Source organism: Taudactylus pleione, unplaced genomic scaffold (assembly GCF_031769625.1).
Source record: "Taudactylus pleione unplaced genomic scaffold, aTauple2 ptg000244l, whole genome shotgun sequence".
In the NCBI taxonomy this organism is placed as follows: Eukaryota; Metazoa; Chordata; class Amphibia; order Anura; family Myobatrachidae; genus Taudactylus; species Taudactylus pleione.
Window position 1 is genome coordinate 2,202,506 of NW_028284646.1, and position 19,995 is coordinate 2,222,500.

The 19,995-nt window shown below is 45.3% G+C and overlaps 1 protein-coding gene across 1 annotated transcript in view; it reads right to left on the bottom strand.

Moving 5' to 3' along the window:
* Positions 1-16,050, bottom strand: part of LOC148516632 (elongin-A-like) — a 112,491-nt gene extending 96,441 nt beyond the window's left edge. The window contains exon 1 of the mRNA XM_088479748.1: positions 15,928-16,050. Within this exon, the coding sequence (XP_088335874.1) occupies positions 15,928-16,002 (75 nt within the window). The 5' untranslated portion in view covers positions 16,003-16,050. The remainder of the gene's footprint in view (positions 1-15,927) is intronic.
* Positions 16,051-19,995: the final 3,945 nt, after the last annotated feature.

Genomic DNA, 19,995 nt, shown 5'->3' on the forward strand with positions numbered 1-19,995 from the left:
ACTTGCAGCCATCATGCGTTAGGGAACGAGCGGCCGTGATATATGCAGCAATTTCTATAGCAGTATTTCATTTCTCAGTATCAATTCCTGTTAAAGCCAGCTGTGAGAGACGCAGGAAGGCTATCTGTAGTAATATGTTTGAGTCTCCAGGTGCCCTTGTCCACACTACACAAGGTTACCTGATAAAAGACTGGAAACAGTGGCAACGTACACACATCTCTGGAAGTATAAATATTATAAGTCCCCAGTGACCAACAAATTGCACAGTTCAAATAACCAACTGTCTAGTGTTTATCACTAATGCATTTTTCACATGCAGAGAGAGATAACTGTATATATTGTTGAGGAACACTATCTGCCAAGGAAATAGGGTATTCAGAGTATTTCTCTCTCATTATTTACAGTAAATATCTAATGTTACGTTATTTAGGATCAAAAAGGCCAATTACACTCATTTTGATAAATTAAATATCAAGATTATTAGTACATCCTCTGTTAAACATACGGCAACAAACATGTATAAATATGTACAAATGCAGAATTACAGATGGTTCCCATTAATGTTTGATTTATAGCAGAGTATGTATTTGTATTTCTATACCCTCTCTATCCACGTTTAAAATTATTATAATATTCCATTATTCTCTGGACCAGACGGTCCAATGTACTGTGACTTTACATCCTACCTGTCCACATTTTGATGCTGCAAATTATTCCCTCTCAGACCAGCATATGTAACTGAACTTGATTGAAGCAAATACGGAAGTTCCTAGTGTAACACACGCAGGGCCTGTTTCAGAGCTGTACATAATGCCGATATTTACGCATTTGAGCAATTGTTGGTAAACTGAGCATGCGTCAAGGTACATTACCGTAGACACACGCAGCGACTTTACTCAGTGTAATTAACAGTCAGGGTGCATTTGTGGGAGGTGATGAAAAGTGACAGCCAAGCACGCAGACATGTCGCAGCTGTTTGCAAGGTGTGTCATAGCCTGTGTCTGCGAATTTGTACACAATAAAAATGTCTCCAGCACCTCAGTTTCTGCGGCCATGTAGCCATAGGAAAACTCTGAACTGTGATAATTGAATGTTTATTTAGAATGATGTTTTTTATAAAATTGATTGTGAACTACTGGTCTTTACATAAATATCTTCACTGCAGAGTATATCAGCGCAGTTGACTTATTTTGTTAAGGCATTCATCATGTCAACACGATCATAATGTTGTTGTCACCCATGTCGACATTCATCATGTAGACAGTCATGAATTATTACTCAACATGTTAGAATGTCGATATTCCATCCTGGTGGCCCAGTGTTGACTTACCGGCTCCTGACAGCTGTAGTGCCATCTTCTGGGTTCCTGCTGGCATTTGACTGTCACTTCTGGGCTAGAGTTCTGATCCTCCGGCATTCGGTACATATTTCTTCACTATTTCTTAAATCCCTACCTCTCCCTCTAGTGCCCACACCTATCCCCCTGTACCCTAAACCCTTATCCTCCCCCGCCTGTAGCCTAACCATAATGTCAACATTTCATATATCAACATTCTGACTTTGTCAACCTTTTGACTACATCCCAAAAAGTATTCCTACATCCAATATTAAATATATTTGTGCAATTGATCTATGGAAAATTAACCTCTATATTACACATATCGATCTGGTATTTTGTTTCTTTTTGCTTTTAAACAAAATCTAGAGCTTTAAAGGAAGCACTGTATATTTATGTTACTGGAGATATCATTGGACAGAAGAAAACAGACAGACAAAACCACCTGATCGTTATTTGTATTTAATGGTACCCACTCGCCTGGGGTGGTCGTATCAGATGAGCATTCCCTGACATTCACATCTGATTGTGACCATGTCAGTGCAAAGGAGCTTGCCCACGCCTGGTAAAAACTAGTCTTCCAACAGCTGCCGGGCTCAGCCCACCCGTCCATGCCCTCAATTGCTGCGGCAACCTCTTCTCAGTCTCCTCCTGCCAGCCAAGCTTCAGAAGGGGGGAATCCTCATCTGTAGATGCAGATAGACAGTCTTCCTGAAACCCGAGCTCTGAGGAAATCAGGAAAACTGTGTACTCCCTTCTCTTACCCAGCTACACACTGCCGACTAATGGCAGGAGGTTGCGAGGGGTGATCCAGGTTAAATTTATGCTGTGTGTGTATGTAATGTATATTACACACATATACAATGAAGTACCAAAAGTCATGGGGGATAGCAGTATGTAAAATAAATGGTAGGTGGCACCACTGTACGGTGACATCTTTGAAATGCCCAGACCTGCATCAGTTGCAGTGGCGTAACTAGGGTATTTGGAGTCCAGGGCAAATTGAAAAATGGAGCGCCCCCCCTCTATGTGCAAAAAAATGGGTATAGTCACATGCCACAAGGGACGTAGCCACAGAAAATGAGGCATGTCAACATTACACACACCCCTTTCTCATCACTCTAGGAACATTCCTTACCATTCCATATGCACCTTAATGCCCAGAGTAGTAGTGTCCCTCTTGCAGTGCCCACTGTAGTAGTGCACCTTATGCAATATCCACAGTAGCAGTGCCCCATGTAGTAGTGCCCTTTATACACTGTCTCCAGTAGTGCACTCTTATAGAGTGCCCCCCCATGCAGTGCCCCCAGAAGTGGCCCCCCTATGCAGAACCCCCAGTAGTGGTCACCCTTATGCAGGCCTCCAGTAATGCCCCATATACAGTACCCCAGTATTCAGTGCCCCCCCAGTAGTGGTCTCTCTTATGCAAGCCCCCAGTAGTGCCCTTTATACAGTACTCTCAGTAGCGGTCCCCCTTATGCCGGCGCCCATTAGTGTCCCATATACAGTGCCCCCAGTAGTGGTCCCCCTTATGCAGGCCCCCAGTAGTTCCCCATATACAGTGCCCCCAGTAGTGATCCCCCCTATGCTTAGCCCCTTAAACAGTGTCCCCAGTAGTGGTCCTCTTTATGAAGGCCCCCAGTAGTGAGCCCCCCTATGAGTTGACCCTTATACAGTGCCTTCCATAGTGCATAAAACACACAGACAGACATATATACACTGACTTGACTTACCTGAATGCCTGCTCCTGCCGCTCTCTGCTACTCCATCCTCCTGCTGGGTCTCACTCGGTACTATGGGAGAGACGTCATGACATCTCTCCATTCACCCACTGCAGGAGCCGGAAGGTGGAGCTCATGAGTAAGCTCCAGCCTGGCTCCGGGTAGTGGGCACAGCAGCCAATGAGAGTGTCTGACTCTCATTGGCTGCTGAAACACACACATTGCCGTGTGTGCTACCCAGCGCCGGCGATGTGTAACAGTGTAGTACGGACCACACTCACTGCAGTCTGCACTACACTGGCTGACTAGGGGGGGCCTGTACCAGGCCGGCGGCGCAACTCCCAGGCCGCCGGTCCCAGGGCACAAACCTCGGCTGCCCTGCCCTAGTTATACCACTGATCAGTTGTAATATGACATCCCATGAGTCAGTTTGACCACCAGCTAGGCTGCTCATGGCAAGGCGAGGTGAATTATTAGTTCAAATGGGGCAGGTGCCCAACATTCAATTTCCGAAGTTGTGCAGACAATCAACATTCCTCAGCATGTGAACTGACACTTACCCAGGCATAGCCACTGCGCTATACAAAATCAAGATTCCATTCCAGTAACAAACTATGCAAATAGATTCAGAAGATCGAATGAGTGACCAAATTTATCCCTACTTAAAAGTACAAAAAACTCATCTGGTAAAGGACTGTAAGCAATTCACTTTAGTAACAATGTGACGCCATGTTAAACATCTATAGGTTGGGAACATTGGAAGATGTACATATGTGAAAATATTGGGGACATTATGAAATGTCCTGCACAGGAACTAGGTGATTTGTAACTATTCCTGTAATTAATAGAAATGTGAAAAGTGCAAGGAAAATGGAAGTAGCATATGGACATTCTTAAATATATATTCTATAGCTTCCCCTTGGCTGGTTGGAATAAGACTACTGCAACATGTTACAGTACCTGTTATTGTGTATCTCTTTGTTGACTAAAGTATAAAGTGGTGAAAACACAATTACAGGTGTGCAACACTGCAGTAAGGTGCACATTATTATCTCCCTGAAAAAGGACTACTGTAATTCTTTACCACCTTGAAGGTCCTGGAAATCAGGCTTCATTATATAAACATCCAGCAGGATGCACTTTACTTTCCAGTTGCAAGAGTCTGCATTGAAAGGAACATTTTAACAACTGTAATTTGTAATAAACAGCTTCAAACATATAAAGGCAATTGCTAAAGTACCCTCATTCACATGAGTACTATAGTGCATAAATGAGACTAACCAAGTAGTATTTAAAGAGAAGAATGTAACATTTTAAAAGGCTAAAAGGAATCTTGTTGGCATGGCTAGATGTGACGCTCCTGCTAAGCATTTTTCTTTACTAGAGCATCAGTCAACCATCAACAGTAGTTTTCAGGAATTTATGAATTGCAAACCCTCTGGGGCATATGCAATTGGGTGCAGGATTTTGCCCGCTAAAACTGTGAGCTCTTGATATCTGCTCTATTCAATAAAAAAAATAGGTTGCAAATTTTTTTTGCAGGCAAAATTCTGCAGGGAGAGATGCGGCCACCTACACCCACCTGTATTCCGGCACTCCTCTCCTGGCTGCCACATGCTTTCATACAGGGATGCACACACACTGACAGCAGCAGCAGCAGCAGCAGCAACCCCCCCTTCCCACACACTATTGAAAGGGTGTCTCACACAGGGATACACACACACACATGCACTGACACCAGCAGCACACACACTGGAAGGGGTCACACTCACACCGCTGGAGAAGGAAGACAGCACTGCAGAAGGTGAATATTACTGACTAATTAAGCTAATTGGAAACTTCCAATTGCTTAGTCATTTTGAGGGGGGGTACAGAACAATTTTTTGCACTTGGTCAGGACGTGCTAAAAAAAAAAAAAAAGTAAGCACTGTGCGAAAAAATAAAAACTAATAGACCTGGCAAGGTTCATGGTGCATAGAGTAAGTTCTGTTGCCAGATTGCAATCCTATTCCTAACAACAGCTAAGGGCAGACTACAACATACCTGGTGGTTGCTCTGAGAAACTATCTTTGCAGATCAGTTAGTTTCCAATAATGCTTGGGAAATGTTCGATCAGAGGACCAATGAGCAGCAGTGGGCATCAGGGGTGTATCTACCCCTTGGCCAGAATGACACTCACCAGTGGTGCTGGCCTAGGGAAGATACCCATGGCCAGGGTGTTTAATCACATTATAGGCCACTCGTACAGTTCCCGCTGGACCAACCGATGGCCTGGATGTTCCAGTTCTACCTCCTAAGTGACAGCTTCATGGGCCGGCCAATAGCCACTCTTCCCACCCTCCCTCTCAGCTGGCTTGAGTGACAGCCAAACAGCCACCACCAAATCCAGTTTCCTCACTTTTTGATGACTGACGGAGGTGCAAACCAATCAGCAGTTGGCACCACTTACAAATGCTGTGTCAGCGCTGCCAGCTACTGGTTTGAGCCATCCTTAGTCATCACTGAGGTCCCAGTAGAAATGACCCCTACCAGTATAACCACCAGTATAAGGATCAGAGCCACTGACCTCCATCTTCAGCTCGCTCCCCTCCACCCCAAGCAGGTGGTACAGGTGGGGCAGCTGGCGCACATTCTGCAGCAGTTTGGAGAAGTGCTTTCCTCCCATGGCCCCTGGGATGCAGAACAGCTCCTGCTGAAGGAACTGGGCAGGGGTCTCTGGAGTGTACATGCAACAGGTGAGCACTGCCCCACCCTCCGCCAACAGGTGCCAGCCCATCCCAGGCTCTGTGCATGGCAGAAAGGGGGAGGAAACAGCAGCCATGGGCAGGAGGATGAGACCCGGCGGTGCTGGCTCAGTGTGCTCTGTGCATGTACATCCCCCACTCCACTCATTGAGCCTTCGTCCGCAGAGCATCACATCACAACGGAGACCACATAATATGAGGCTTGCAGAGCATCACATCATAGGGGGGCTGCAGCTGATATGGGGTCTGCAGAGCATATGCATGTGTATAAGGGGTACTACTGTGTGACGTTACGTGTACTGTATAAGAGGTACTACTGTGTGGCATATAGGAATATGGTTTACTACTGTAGTGTGAATAACAGAAAATAAGGGGCACTACTGTGTGGCGTAATTTGAATTGACACTAATGTGTCCCATGAGGCCATGTCCCTTTTTTATTGGGGGGGTGGAGAAGGCACCAGTCCCTTACTTTGCCAGGGCTTTCAGACACCTAGATACACCTCTGGCATGCATTATAGAATGTAGGGATACTGTATACATTTTGCTGTCACACTAGTGGTAACAGCATCTGGAGGGAGTGTCCCTTACATTGGGAAAGGTCAATGCCAGAGCTTTGATTCTTACCTCAGAATCTGAGGTAGAAAAATTGTATTCCACTTACAATACATGACAGACAAATGTTTTTTTTTTCCATCACTAACATTTCAACTGATAAAGAATTGCTCTTATCAGGAAGCGAACACAGGAAGGAGTAGAGTGTTTTTTTACAGTGACTTACCTCAGACTTTGCCGTTGAAATAATGTACTACACTTACCTGGCAGAAGTAATTTATTTTTTAACTATAAAGAACAGTTCAACTGATAAAAAATCACTGGCAAAGCTCTTCTGCCACACATGCAAGGCAATGGTGAACAGCTGTGGTGTATCAAGAGATAGTAGGGGAGATCTATTATAGTGGCACGCATTGTGCCTCCATAACGCTTCCTGCTTTGCCTCTTTACCGAGGCAAAGCAGGAAGCAGTACCGACGAGATGCAAGAACATCTCGTCTACCAGAGTGGAGGAGTGAAAACTCCCACCTCCGGCGATCCCTGCCAGAGCCCACAGTGCATCAGCCTAGTGCTAATGCGCTGTCTTACCTCAGGCCAGCTCCACTGGGCACGCACGAGATCTCGCAAGTATAGCGAGATCTCATTTGCAGCTGCCCCTGCTGTGATGGTGGGGGAACGACAGCTGCAGCTGTCCAGAACAGTCAGTGCCACTGACCGTTCATACATTGGGTGGCACATTGGCATCTTGTAGATAGAAGTGCCCTTGTTTTTTAACACTCAACCCCTGTTATTTAGCACTCAAGTGTTAGCGGATGATACATCTCTCCCACTATGCCGGTAATCCACTGTATTGTACTGCTGCCATAACTTCATCAACTTCAGCAGTGATTGCATGATTCAGCACATCACGTTCACATCAGTATAATATTGGATAGTGCATACCTACAGTGTCATGAATCATTTTTTTGCTGCTCGGACACATGATATTCGGCAGCCCTTATCTGGGATTGGGCACTGACCATCCTGTATCACTTCAGAATATCAATACATGAACTCCGATTGGCCATACCTAACAGAGGGCCTGATTCAGAGCCGCTTGTAAGCGGCCGCTCGCTCCGAGCGATGTTCGCACATCTGTGCATGCGTATGGGTCGTAATGCGCATGCGCCAACCAGTCAGTGCGGTTGGAAAACGTGTGTTCGCAAAATTGCGAGTGCCTGCTAATTTGAGTGACAGGATGAGGCGTTTGTGGGTGGTAACAGGGGAAGGTGCTTGAAAATGGGGAGTGGAAATCCGAACGCAGGCGTGCCAAACGGTCAAAACGGGCGTTTTAAGGGTGTGCATAATTAACAAAACAGCATCATCGACCACGTCACTTGGTTGTTTCTTAGCCTGAACTGTTCGCATGATTGCGGTAGGAAAATCCAACCATAAGCACTGCGAGCAGTTCAGACGCCTTTCGATGTACTCGATTAATCTAATAAATAGCGATGACATATGATGCGAGCGGCCAGGGGGCATCTTTACATAATGGCGAGCGCAAGTTTCGTTCACTCGCTCAGACATAGAGGCGTCAACAGACCGCAAAGAGCGAGTGCTCAATTTAAATAGCCGGCCCCTTTTTCTGAATGAGCCAGCGCAAATAGCGTCCGGCTCTGAATCAGGCCCAGAGCAATTATTACAGAGCACTGTCTCTGAGCAGGAGACAAAATTGTATTCATCATTCAGTAAGTGCAATACATGGGATATTTAGATTAATATCTACATAGTGGTCTATGACTGTGAGCTACATTTATTTGGAATTGCAAGACTGGAGTAACAATGTATCTACTATATAAGCAGTGTTTACAACAAGTTACAAAATTTAGAGAATTCACTGCTTTGGATTGATTCAGCAGCAGTGATATATATTTCTCTTCCACCCACCTCCTTTTCCCTTCTTAACTCTCTATTGTAACCATTTTATGCTATCCTGAGATTCTCTGAAAGAGCCTACCAGTAGACACTAAAGCTGGGTAAACATTATCTGATATATCCTGTGACAGACATCAGAAGGACCATCGTATACAGTGTATAGCTTGAAAAACCACTCATTTCATTGTACAATGAATTGGTGGTCGCATCTTCCCATTGGATGTGCTGCACATCAGATGGGACGATGCCAGGGATGATGGGGCATAGTTACATTGGACATGCAAGGATGTATCACGCCATTGTACAGCAGATCGTATGGTAATGCCGTATATGTGATACATCACTTCAGACATGTCCATCCTGTATCACTTCAGAATATCAATTCATGAACTCCAATAGGCCATACCTAACAGCTTCCTTATTGGTCTGCGCTATAGAAAAATCTGCCTTAGGGTCAGGCTTGAGCAGTCACATGACCAACAGCTCAGACAGCAGATGCTTAGAACCACCCTCCTGTGTAGGCAGTGCCATATTAAGGTCCACATGGGTGTGGATCTGAAATTTATGAAGAGTCTACTGTGTGCCACCCATGTTTCTTATTGAGGAACTCCGTAAAAAAATTATAAAATAAGTAAATTATGCTCAACTGTCATCCTTAGGTTCAATTATGTGGTGGTTGATAGGGTTGTGCTTGTGTTTATCTATGACATTGACCATAAATAATTTAATTTGGTTCTGGACCCTTGTTAACGTAACCATATGACAAAAAAGGAAAAGGTCTCTTAAGGCTCCCATACACGGGGTGCTATAGCAGGTGATCCGACTGATTGGTGCGATTTACCTGCTAGATCGCACTGTGTATGGTCCTGATATCGAGCAGAGTGCGCTCCTGCGGGATTGTGCATCGCACCCCCTGATCTGTCTGCAGGACCATGAGATCAGGGGATGCGATGTGCGATTCCATGGATTGCTATGCGGGTGAGACAGGGGGGAATCAGCATATTGGGCGGTCGCCCACCCGATCGCACCGCGTCATTTTTGTGGTGAAAATGTAAAGTCTTGGAATTTGTGTTAAAGTAGTGGGCTAGGTATCTCGGGGGGCTGTATGGGTGGGATAAGTATTTTTAAAATTGCAGGTGCAAGTGACAGGTGTATTTTTAACAGTTTTTAAAAATACACTTTTAGGACACAAAAACATACTTATACCCATTTAAATGTACACCCCACTTTAACTACAGTATTTTTTCCCAAAAAGATATTGTTTCCTATAATTTTTCCACTGTTAGAGAGTAATGCATATATACGTGATGCAGTCAGGAAGCAGACGGTCGAAATGCCGACCGCCGGCTTCCCATCTGTATAATTCCGGCAAGAGTCTAGTGACAGGCGTCGAGATCCCAATGCCTGTCATTTTACCTACGCCGGGAGCCTGACATATCGACCGAAAGTAAGCCAGGCGCGAACAGCTGCGGGGGAGGGGAGGTAAGGGTTAGGGGCTCCCAGGTGGGACTTAGGGTTAGGCACCCCCCGGAAGGGTTAGGGTTAGGCTAGGGGAAGGGGGGGTTAAGCACTAGGGAGGGAGGTTAGGCACCCCTAAAGGAGGGTTAGGGGGGAGTCAGGTTAGTTAGTACTTACCTTTAGAGCAGTCGGGATCTTCACTGGTGCCGGGCTTGCAGTGTCTGGATATATGTCCGGCGGTATTTCATACCAATCTCATATAAACAGTCATTTGACGCAAATGTAAAACCCCAAACCCTTTGATTATGGTCACTAAAACACTTCAACACTTTTACACTATATTAGTTTAACTTTTTTTGGGGGGTGTACAGGCTGATTTCCCTATTTTCAGCTGTACTTTCGCATATCACACATTGAAAACCTTTCAGGTGAATGACGCTTCACTTTTTTTGCAATAGGACACGATAAATGCAAAAAGCAACACATTTGGGCGAACAGTGTGCAAAGTTTTCGCATGTAACAACTGAATATTTTCGAGTCTAATTGAATTCCCCCCTTAAGATGTTAATGGGTTTTTCCACCAAGTAAATTGTGCAGTCACTATAACAAAAATTAAAGCCACAAAGAGGTGGATAAAGATTGCAATACCCGTCCAGTTGTAATCATTATAAAGAAGGTTCATCACCTATTGCTGCATGGCATCTGTACTGAAGAGTGTTGGTTATTACATTACTTGGATAAATCTTTATACATTGCAGCCAATATTACTGTTGACCCTTCAGGGTCAGCCAGTGGTTCCCATACTGGTTCCTCAAGGCATCCTAACAGTCCATGTTTTAAGGATATCCATGCTTAAACACAGATGACTTACTTAGTACCTCAGTCAGTTCGATCATATATGCACAAGCATGGATATCCCTAAAACCTGGACTGTTAGGGTGCCTTGAGGACAGAGTTTTAGTCCCCTGTTCTAAGCAGTTTATTTGGCATTGAAAGGGAGCAAAGTGGGACCCTACAACAATGCATCAGGACTTTCACTATCTACTGCACACTGGGCCTGATTCAGAGCTGAACGCTCTGACCAGAGCGCTCGCTCTGAATCAAGGCCCTCCTATCTTTTTTTGGAGCGTCCTCATGGACGCTCGCATAGCTGTGGGTGACCACCCACAGCATATGCGAGCGTCCATGATGATGTCTTGACCATCGTGACCATCGGGCTTGCGACGGAGACCCTGCGGTAGGGTCTCGCTGCTACAAGCCCTGGAGTGATTTTGGCTCTATCAGAGCCAAAATCACTCCAACTGACATCACTAGTGATGTCAGTGGGGCCGGCTTGAGACGGTAGGCGTTGCCATGGGAACGCCTCCGTCTGGCAGGCACGCCCCCGGCACGCCCACCAAAGGGGGCGTGCTGTCAAACAACATCGACATCACGCCCCCTTTGGGGCGAGACCCGGAGCGATGGAGAGCCCGTTGCTCGCCGGGTCTTGCGCATGCGCACGATGGAGCTCCCTCCGTTGTGCGCATGCGCAGTGGGGGAACGTCGACCCGCTTGCGAGCGTACTGCCGCTCACGAGCTGGTCTGAATGAACCCCACTGTGCTGTGTGAATTATTATTTATGTTAATAGAAATCACCACTGCCTCTACATAGTCGACATATTAATATTGAGGAACTCCACCATCTATCGGAATGTCTATGGTGGTACACATTCTAATCTCTTTTACATCTAGATTAAATAATATAATATTGGATGTAAATGTCATATCAAGGGTACATTTTTAATACTGAAGATAGTTTATTGTATCCTTATTGACTGTTAGAAAAGTGTATATGTAGTATTTGCATCTGAGGGCTGTGCTTTCATGGAAAGTTAAGATATTATACCAATTTTTCTTGCAGCTAAATTACTTTCTTGATGGCAACTCAATTTCAAAGAGTTTGTAGCATATTTTTATAACAAGCAATTATGCTATCCTAATATGTGTCAGTAAACTGTATTTTCATAGTAGCTTGGTTTGTAACCGGGGGTATCACTCCCAATGTTTAACCGCATTAGTAGTCTTTACATACTTACCTACTTTCATAATTATTATAAGCCCGAAGAGCAGATACAGGAAGCTGGAGATGGAGACTAGAATATTTGAGTCATTTGGCCGCAAATAGGGGGTGTGACCAAAATTAAGCAATTAGCATAGAATTTCATTACTAGGCCCCCCAGGAGGGGGTCCTCATGGTGTTATTCTCCTCATCCTGCCCAGTTCACTAGGAAGTGGGCAGGATGTGAGAGGAGTACTCACTCTTCAGGGAGCCCCCAAAAATTGTGAGTCTCCAGCAGGTTCCTGGTGAGTAGGTAAGTAGGAGTCTTGAATCGTGTTGTACTGTTATAATTCTGCATCCTTGAAGGGGTGTTACATACAGTTTAATTAGGGGCATATTTAACTATTATTTGTGGGAGATCACCCCCTAAAACACCCGCATAAATATCCCCTGAATGTATCTACAGAGGATCACAGCAGATATCTATATCCGTTGCAGTCCCTTTTTTTTTTTTTTTTTTTACCACAAAACAAACCCCCATAGGGGGCTGCTTTCTTGTTGAATTTACCAAGCTCCGGAATGCTTGGTCCCCATGGCCATCACAAGATGGCATTAGCCTTTCTAGCCTATAGGCTACATTCCACAAACAGGATCGGGAGAGGGATCTGCAGAATCCCTCCCCAGCACTTACCACTCGTACATGCGTGGTTAGCAGACTGTGAATGCGCAGTAGTGCGGCAGCAAATTAAAGTAAATTGACCACTAATGCGATCACTTTACCTTTACACAGGGACAGTATCCAATACTTGCATGTGTTCAATGATTCATACCGGCGGTACTTAATTTCTTATTGACACGAATAGCAGGTGTAGGTTCTGGTAAGGGATGCCTGTTTCTGACAGATCTCTTGCACCTAGCATGGGTGTGCTGCAAGTGCCGATACTAATGATGTCTGTTACATCTATGGACTCTAGAACAGTGGCCAGGATAAGCTTGCACTTTCAAATGTACAGATTTGCAACAAACATTGGCAGATTGTCGCATTAAGACATGAAAATACAGTGCCGCAGCATTTGGCAAAAGCGGCCATAGAAGTGACTGAAGGCCTTATTCAGAGGTGGACGCAATTCCGATTTCCTTTTGTACTGTGCATGGGTATGAGTCACACGCCACATGCGTGATGGCAGTAAGGATTTGGACACAAAGTAATTAACAGTCAGGGACCATTCGTGGGGAAAATGGGGGGTGGCAAGTTAAATGCAGACAGGCCGCGACCACATCTAAGCGCACAACTGCGAATTTGTACACAGTGGATTAGGCCCCGGCGACACACTTCCAACGGACATTCTGAGCAACCATCTGCTGCGGATCAGAGACACAGAAGATGGACATCTCTGTACAAATGGCTGTGACATTAGTATGTTCTGGCATAATCGCTGTGTATAGAGTCGCAGCTGCGACGGCGTTTGGGTCCACCTCTGAATCAGGCCCTTAGAATAAGCCATTTTCTCTTGGTAGCAAGATATAAAAAGAACAGAAAGAAGTGGTAATAAAGTAGGACAAATTGGGAAGTGATCCTGAGTTCATGAAGTGTCTCAGAACTTTTCCAATCCTCAAAAGATCCATATTTTACCATCAAGTCAGAGGCATATTATGCCAAGTACTTTCAATTGGGATATCGTCTTCTCAATTTAGGTACATAATACATAGCAAGAACATAATTTGATATAGGCTAGTGTATCTGAGCTATAGAATTACAGGCATATTCAATTAGAAGCGAATAGTCCCGTAGTTTTCGCATGCCGGACTTTTCGCCGACATCGCTGGTTTTCCATGCGAAAAAGTATCGCACTCATCCCCGCTTATCCCCGTATTCAATTACAAATCAGCGAAAACGGAACCCGGCAAATTCTAAACCAGCGAAAAGTAATGTCAGATTTGGGGAAATCAGCCTGACACCCCCCAAAAGATGCAGTGACATTGGGGATCACTGTAGAAACCCCTGAATAGGCCTGCTGCAGGTATTTGGGGTACTTAAATGCTCTCAATAGATGCCAATTAGCATCTTTGCACAAGTGGTGAAGAATAGCATTTTGCAGGTTTTTTTGCAGAAAATAAGTAGTCCCGGCAAATTTGGGGTACATGAAAACTGGTGTTTGCATATTTTGAAGTTGCTAAAGTGAAATGTTAAGAAACGTTAAAAATCCACCTACCACAAGCACCTGCAATTTAAAAACACCTGGGGCATCCTTGGGGTCCCCCCAGGAGTCTATTTCGCTGGTTTTAAAGGTTGTCCCCCAACTTTGTACTTTTTCGACCCCTTTTTCAAAGTAATTTTTTGGGGTGTTCTTAAGTATTTTTTAAACTTTTTTTTTTTTTTTTTTACAGAATTTACCTTTTGGGGGCTGTCCCAAGGGTGCAGGATGTTTCCCGCAAGTTTGCACCCCAAAACCCCAATTCTGCACTTTTTTTGACAGCTTTCGTAGGCTAATCTTTCTCACCTATTCCAATGCATTGACTTTCCACACCGGCGAAAAGTCTTTGGAATTGAATACGGGAATAAGTTTTCGCCTGGCGAAACGTCACCAGCGATACTTTTCCACAGAAACTGACTTTTCGCAACTAATTGAATATGCCCCTAAAGGCCCCCATACATCAGCAATTGATTGCAGCAATCGTGCAATTTGCAATCGATTGTGTATAATAATCTTTCCCTTTTTCAATCGATTGCAGAGATACCACAATCGACTGAAAAAGGGAAAGATTTTTATACACAATCGATTGCAAATTGCATGATTGCTGCAATCAATTGCTGAATTATGGGGGCCTTAAGGCACAGGTACTCAAACTTGGTCCCCAAACAGGTCATGTTTTCCATGCCTCCTCACAGAATCACAAGTGCGATAATTAGCTCCACCTGTGGATCTTTTAAAATGTGTCAGTTAGAAATGAGTACACCTGTGCTCCTGCTGGGTGAACTGGAAAACGTGACCTGTGTGGGGTCCTGAGGACCGAGTTTGAGACCACTGCCCTAAGGAATCAAACAGAAATCAGAAAAATTAATCAGGGTTGGTATCAAATATGAAAGCACAAAAGGTAATGAAGAGCAAAAACAGATGGAAAACAAGTTGTTCCCTGAGCCCTGCAATTATTTAGAAATTATTCATTTAATAATATGTATATGCACTGAGGGAAATTTGACAGATGTAAAAATAAAGTGTAGAAACTGTCAGAACTCAACTGGGTAAAATTACAGTACATAGAAGTAATTATTTAGGACTATAAAATCCTGTATTGCAATATAGTAATCACGTTGCACCAACCCCTGTCTCAAAATGTAACACATTACACCAAATGGGATTGATGTGCAAGATGATCCCTCTCTCAGCTATAAGCAGCTCTGCACTTCCCCCAACACCTGTTCCAATATAGTATCCTGCCAGAGTACAAACAAAGCAGTGAATACACTTCCTGAATACCTGGCAATTAGTGGATGCATGTGAACTTTAGATTTTGTGCCCAATTACAGGGTGCAGCTAGTAACTCATTGTCTTCCAAGTGCAGTTTACCATTAATAAAACAAAAGCAACAAATCATACAATGTTTTTACAATTCTCCTTAAAAGATTCCAACCAAAAACCTGCAAAATTTAAAAAAGTTAGAGACGTGCAATTTAGATTTAATGTATCAAAGTATCAGACTGCGCAACTTTACTCCACATGCGCAAAATGCTCCGCCACTAAACTGCCTACTTCATTTACTATTGCAGTTTGCTCAGCTTTATTCACTAATGAAGATGGTGTTTTTTTTTTATTTATTTATTTTTTTAAAAGACCAATTTATGCAGCACAAGTCACTTATTAAGTGGGTAGCTCAGTAACTGAAAATGTTGTACTAGATGAAAGGGGTCATATTGAGATGTATGGAGCATGGACTTTTTTATTGTGCCTAAAGGGACACACCATGGTATACATTTTATTATTATGATACACATAAAACATAGAACACTTTTAGCTGTTTTGGAGCCAAATTAATATTTCTGTTACCCCCTAGATGAGTTTAGCTATGCAAATTTTAACATTAGATGCAAAGGGCTGGCATAAATGCAAATTTAAGATGTTGAACATTTATTATTTTTCAATAGTATGTGCTGGGAATAATACCTTTCTAGGATCCAGTGTGTGGCCAAGACGCTCTTTGAGCTGCTGGACTCTCTGCACTTTAATCTGAGGGTCCATTTTGCAGGCTCAGCAGCTCCTTGCAGGTAGTGGTTGCTAGTCAGTGGATTCTGATGTCACAAGTGACATCATTGCACCATGTGACTGCCTAAATCACCTGCTATGGACCATCATGTGACTTCATAAAAACTTACCATGTTACGGTATTGGTTAGCAGTTAGAACCAACAAAAGAAATCATTTCAAATGTATATTTAATTATAGCAATATGTTGTAGGCAGACGTGTATATATTATAATGGAATTTAATACTTTTTTTTTCATTCAGATCCCCAAATATATATAATTTTCCTGCCAATTTGTGTTATGATTTTTTTGCTGCTTTAAAGAAGATTGGAATAGTATACAAATAAACATGCCATACAATTGTTTCTGTGTTCTAGATGTTCCAGAAAGCATCAATGGAATAGAAGAGAGCAGTATGACATACCCTCTATATTCTGCTGAAAACCTGACCAATGTTGCAAAAAGTTTGCAGTTATCCATTAATATGCATACTTGCTGACATTTTGGCTGCCTGTCATCATAGCCGCGGTCAGAGCTGGCCCTTGCCAAATTAGTGCCCTAGGCAAGATTTTGGGTGGTGCCCCCCTCTGAAAGGGGGTGTGTCCTCAAGGAAAGGACCCTCACCTAGCACAGCACCCCCCTATCCCAGCACTGCAGTGTCAGCACCCACCCTCACCTACCACCTGAGCAGAGCACCCCAGCAGAGCACCCCTCTCCCAGCTGTGAGCACCACAGCACCCCAGCCCTCTCTCAGTTCCAAACTTACTTTACTTGAGCGTAGCCTGCAGAGCTGTCCGACAAGGTACAGCAAGCCGCGGGCAGCGGACCTGTTTTTCGGGTCTCAGGCTGGCAGGCCGCAGCTATGTGTGTTGATTGCTGGAGGTGGACCCCAGAGCCATGACGTGTGACTCACTACTCAGAGCTCCACAAAAGCCCATGGTGTAGCAGGCCTCCCGCAACCATTACTTATAGTCCTGAATGAGCCAGCCCGGCGCTAACCACTAGCTGCCGTCCAGGTGCCCCACCCCCGCCAACTGCTGCCGGCTATTCTGCTGCTGCCCGCTCACTGTTTGCTGCTGCCAGGCCCAATCTAAGCTCACCTGAAAGCAGCAGCTGCCAGAGTCTCTGCCCAGCCGGCAGCAGGTGCCCCAGCCGTGCCTGCAACAAACCTCCACCGATGCTAAGTGGGCTTTAATGCCCCCAAGCATTCCAAATGCCCTAGGCATTTGCTTAGTTTGTCTATGCCTAGGGCCGTTTCTGCATAGAGGGCAATACGGGGCTTGGCCCTGCAAAGCAGGCAGTGTGGAAGGAGTGGCGGCACTATCACATCATCATGACCACTCCCCAGCTATACAATTCTTACAGTTCTGGCATTGTACAGCAGGGGCATGGATATGATGATGCGATTCAGGGCAAATCGTGTCAAATACCACCCGGACTGCCTACTTCACCAGGTAAGTAGGCGGTTGGGGGCAGGTGACAACTGCCTCCAGGGTTCTTGCCCACTTTGCCAGGCGGTCGGGAGCGCCACCCGATTTTCTGAAGTCTCCCAGCTGTTGCGAGAGAGTAGGCTAGTATGACATTATATACAGAATATATCAAACAAATGAGACAAAACATGTAGACTCGCTCATTTTTTTATTGAGGAAAATGATCATATATCACATTTCTTCTTCAGGGTCCATAGGCTCCACAGGGAGACCTTGGGGTGTAGGTGATGGGAACCAATCCGGGCACCATGCATTGGGTCCACTCTCCCGGCCAGAGTTGGGTCACTATTTCACAGGGGGGCTGTTTAAACAGCCCCATAAGCTTATTTTCTTTATTTAAATTTTACAAAGAAGAGCACGCAGCAGCAGACTGTCCGTGGGAAGTCTGCGCTGCCGCTCCATCACCCCTCTGCTGCCGCGACGCCAGTACTGATCTGGGGATCTCAGCAGGTGTTCCGGGGTCAGCGCTAGCCAGGGCCCCGGAGAGGACCCAGAGTGCACCCGGACATCAGGTGACAGGTAAGGCGAGTCGCGAGCGTGTGACAGTCGATACCTCTGGTCTCAGGGGACAGACCGGAGATGGCTGGGTGTGGACGCAGGTTCCGGCCATCGCGCTCCACTGGACCACCAGGGACAATTTGGTGCGAGAAACCAGCGTCCCAGGGGTTAATAACCAGCCAGGGGAGACAGCTTTCCTGTTTAAGCGGCTCCTCCCCTCAGCTCACGTACACATTTGGATTACCTACTGGAGAAGAGGACAGATTGGCTTCAGGGATACTAGGTGAGTATGTGAGATAGTGTGTGTGCATATGTGTGTGCATGTATGTTTTAATAAAATTATACTTTTCTACGGTGTGTGTTGTGTGTTTTATTAATATTGCTATTGTTGTGGAACTACAGCTACCAGCACGCCTGTAATGCCCCGCATATTGGTTCTCCAAGTACCAGCATGCGGGGGAGGCTTGCTGGGAAATGTAGTTCCGCAGCAAAAGCCAATATTTATATTTTCAAATGCACCACACTTGACATAATCAACCCAGCACCCACCACCTAGGGGTGCTGGAGACAGCCCCGGGCTATCAGCCTGGGCCTGGGATGCCCTGAGAAGGGTGGACCCCCAACTCCCCAGGGATCCCTGGCCTGGACTGACTAGCGGTCAGGGGTGATGCTGCGGCTGGAGGGTCCCGTGAAAGGGCTCCCCTGGCTGTGGCATCACCCCCCCCCCACTAGAAGTAGTCCGGTGCTGATTCTGGGAAATACAGGAGGGTCCTATGCATTTTTCCCCCCTGTATTTCCAGAACCAGGACTGGCTCAGAGCCCTGTGCTGGTTGCGCTAAAAACGGGGGACCCCTACGTCATTTGTCCCCCATATTTAGGCAACCAGGACAGGTTCTGAAAAGCCCGGTGCTGGTTGTTCTTAATACGGGGGACCCCTACGTCATTTGTCCCCCATATTTAGGCAACAAGGACAGGTTCTGAAAAGCCCGGTGCTGGTTGTTCTTAATATGGGGGACCCCTACGTTGTTTGTCCCCTGTATGTAGCACAACCAGCACTGCGGCTGCAAATCCCGGTGCTGGTTGTCTTTTAGGGGGCGGGGCTATGCTTTATTTTTTTTTTACACATTCAATTTTTAACAGATGCGTAGATGGATCTCACTGCTGCATTCGTGCATCTGTGACTTTTTGATTTGATTTTCTCAGGTGCATATGCACTACCAATGAGCCCTCTGTCACCCACTGATGCCCCCTTTGTACTGCACCGCTGCCACTGCTCTGCACCACTGCTTCTGCTGCTACCCCACATGCCTGCAGCCGTCTCGCACTCTGCACCTCCCAAAACAATCTCCTGTGTGCTGTCCACTCTTCCACCTGTGTTAGTGTACCATTTTGTTGCCCTTCTCCCCTGCAGGTCGCCCGGTTTGCTCATCCAAACCCTGATAGTTAATACATTTTAAAAAAGCTATGAAATTCCATAGACAAAAAACCTTACAATTTCATATATCCCATTAAGGCTGCTTAGACATGATCTGAAAATTCACAAAACCTATTGATTTTCTGCCACTCAAACTTCAAAATGCAATGAAATTACAATCATAAAGGCTGATGCCTTAATGGACGTGTTCCTTGCGCAATATAGATATGGTATGCCATCACACCCTGTGGTTAACTGCAGATTAATCTCTCTCACAGAATCAGATTGCTGTCACTCACAAAATGGTGGAAAGACCTTACGTCTTTCCACTGCGGTCTGGCTTCCCTGAACTGCTTTCCTACACCGGACATGCCCCCTCTGAGGTCTCCGGTGGCCATTTTCTCATGGTGCAGTCGCAGTTCTCCCAGGAAATGCGTGGTCCAGTCCCCCTGCACACCTCTCCCCATAAAAAGGGGTCAGTGTATGTAGCACTATTGCCTACCAGACCCTGAGTCTATGTAGTTGAGGATAATGCCGGTTTGACATTGTATGTTACATGTGCTAGCACTGCCTGTCTGCATCTCATT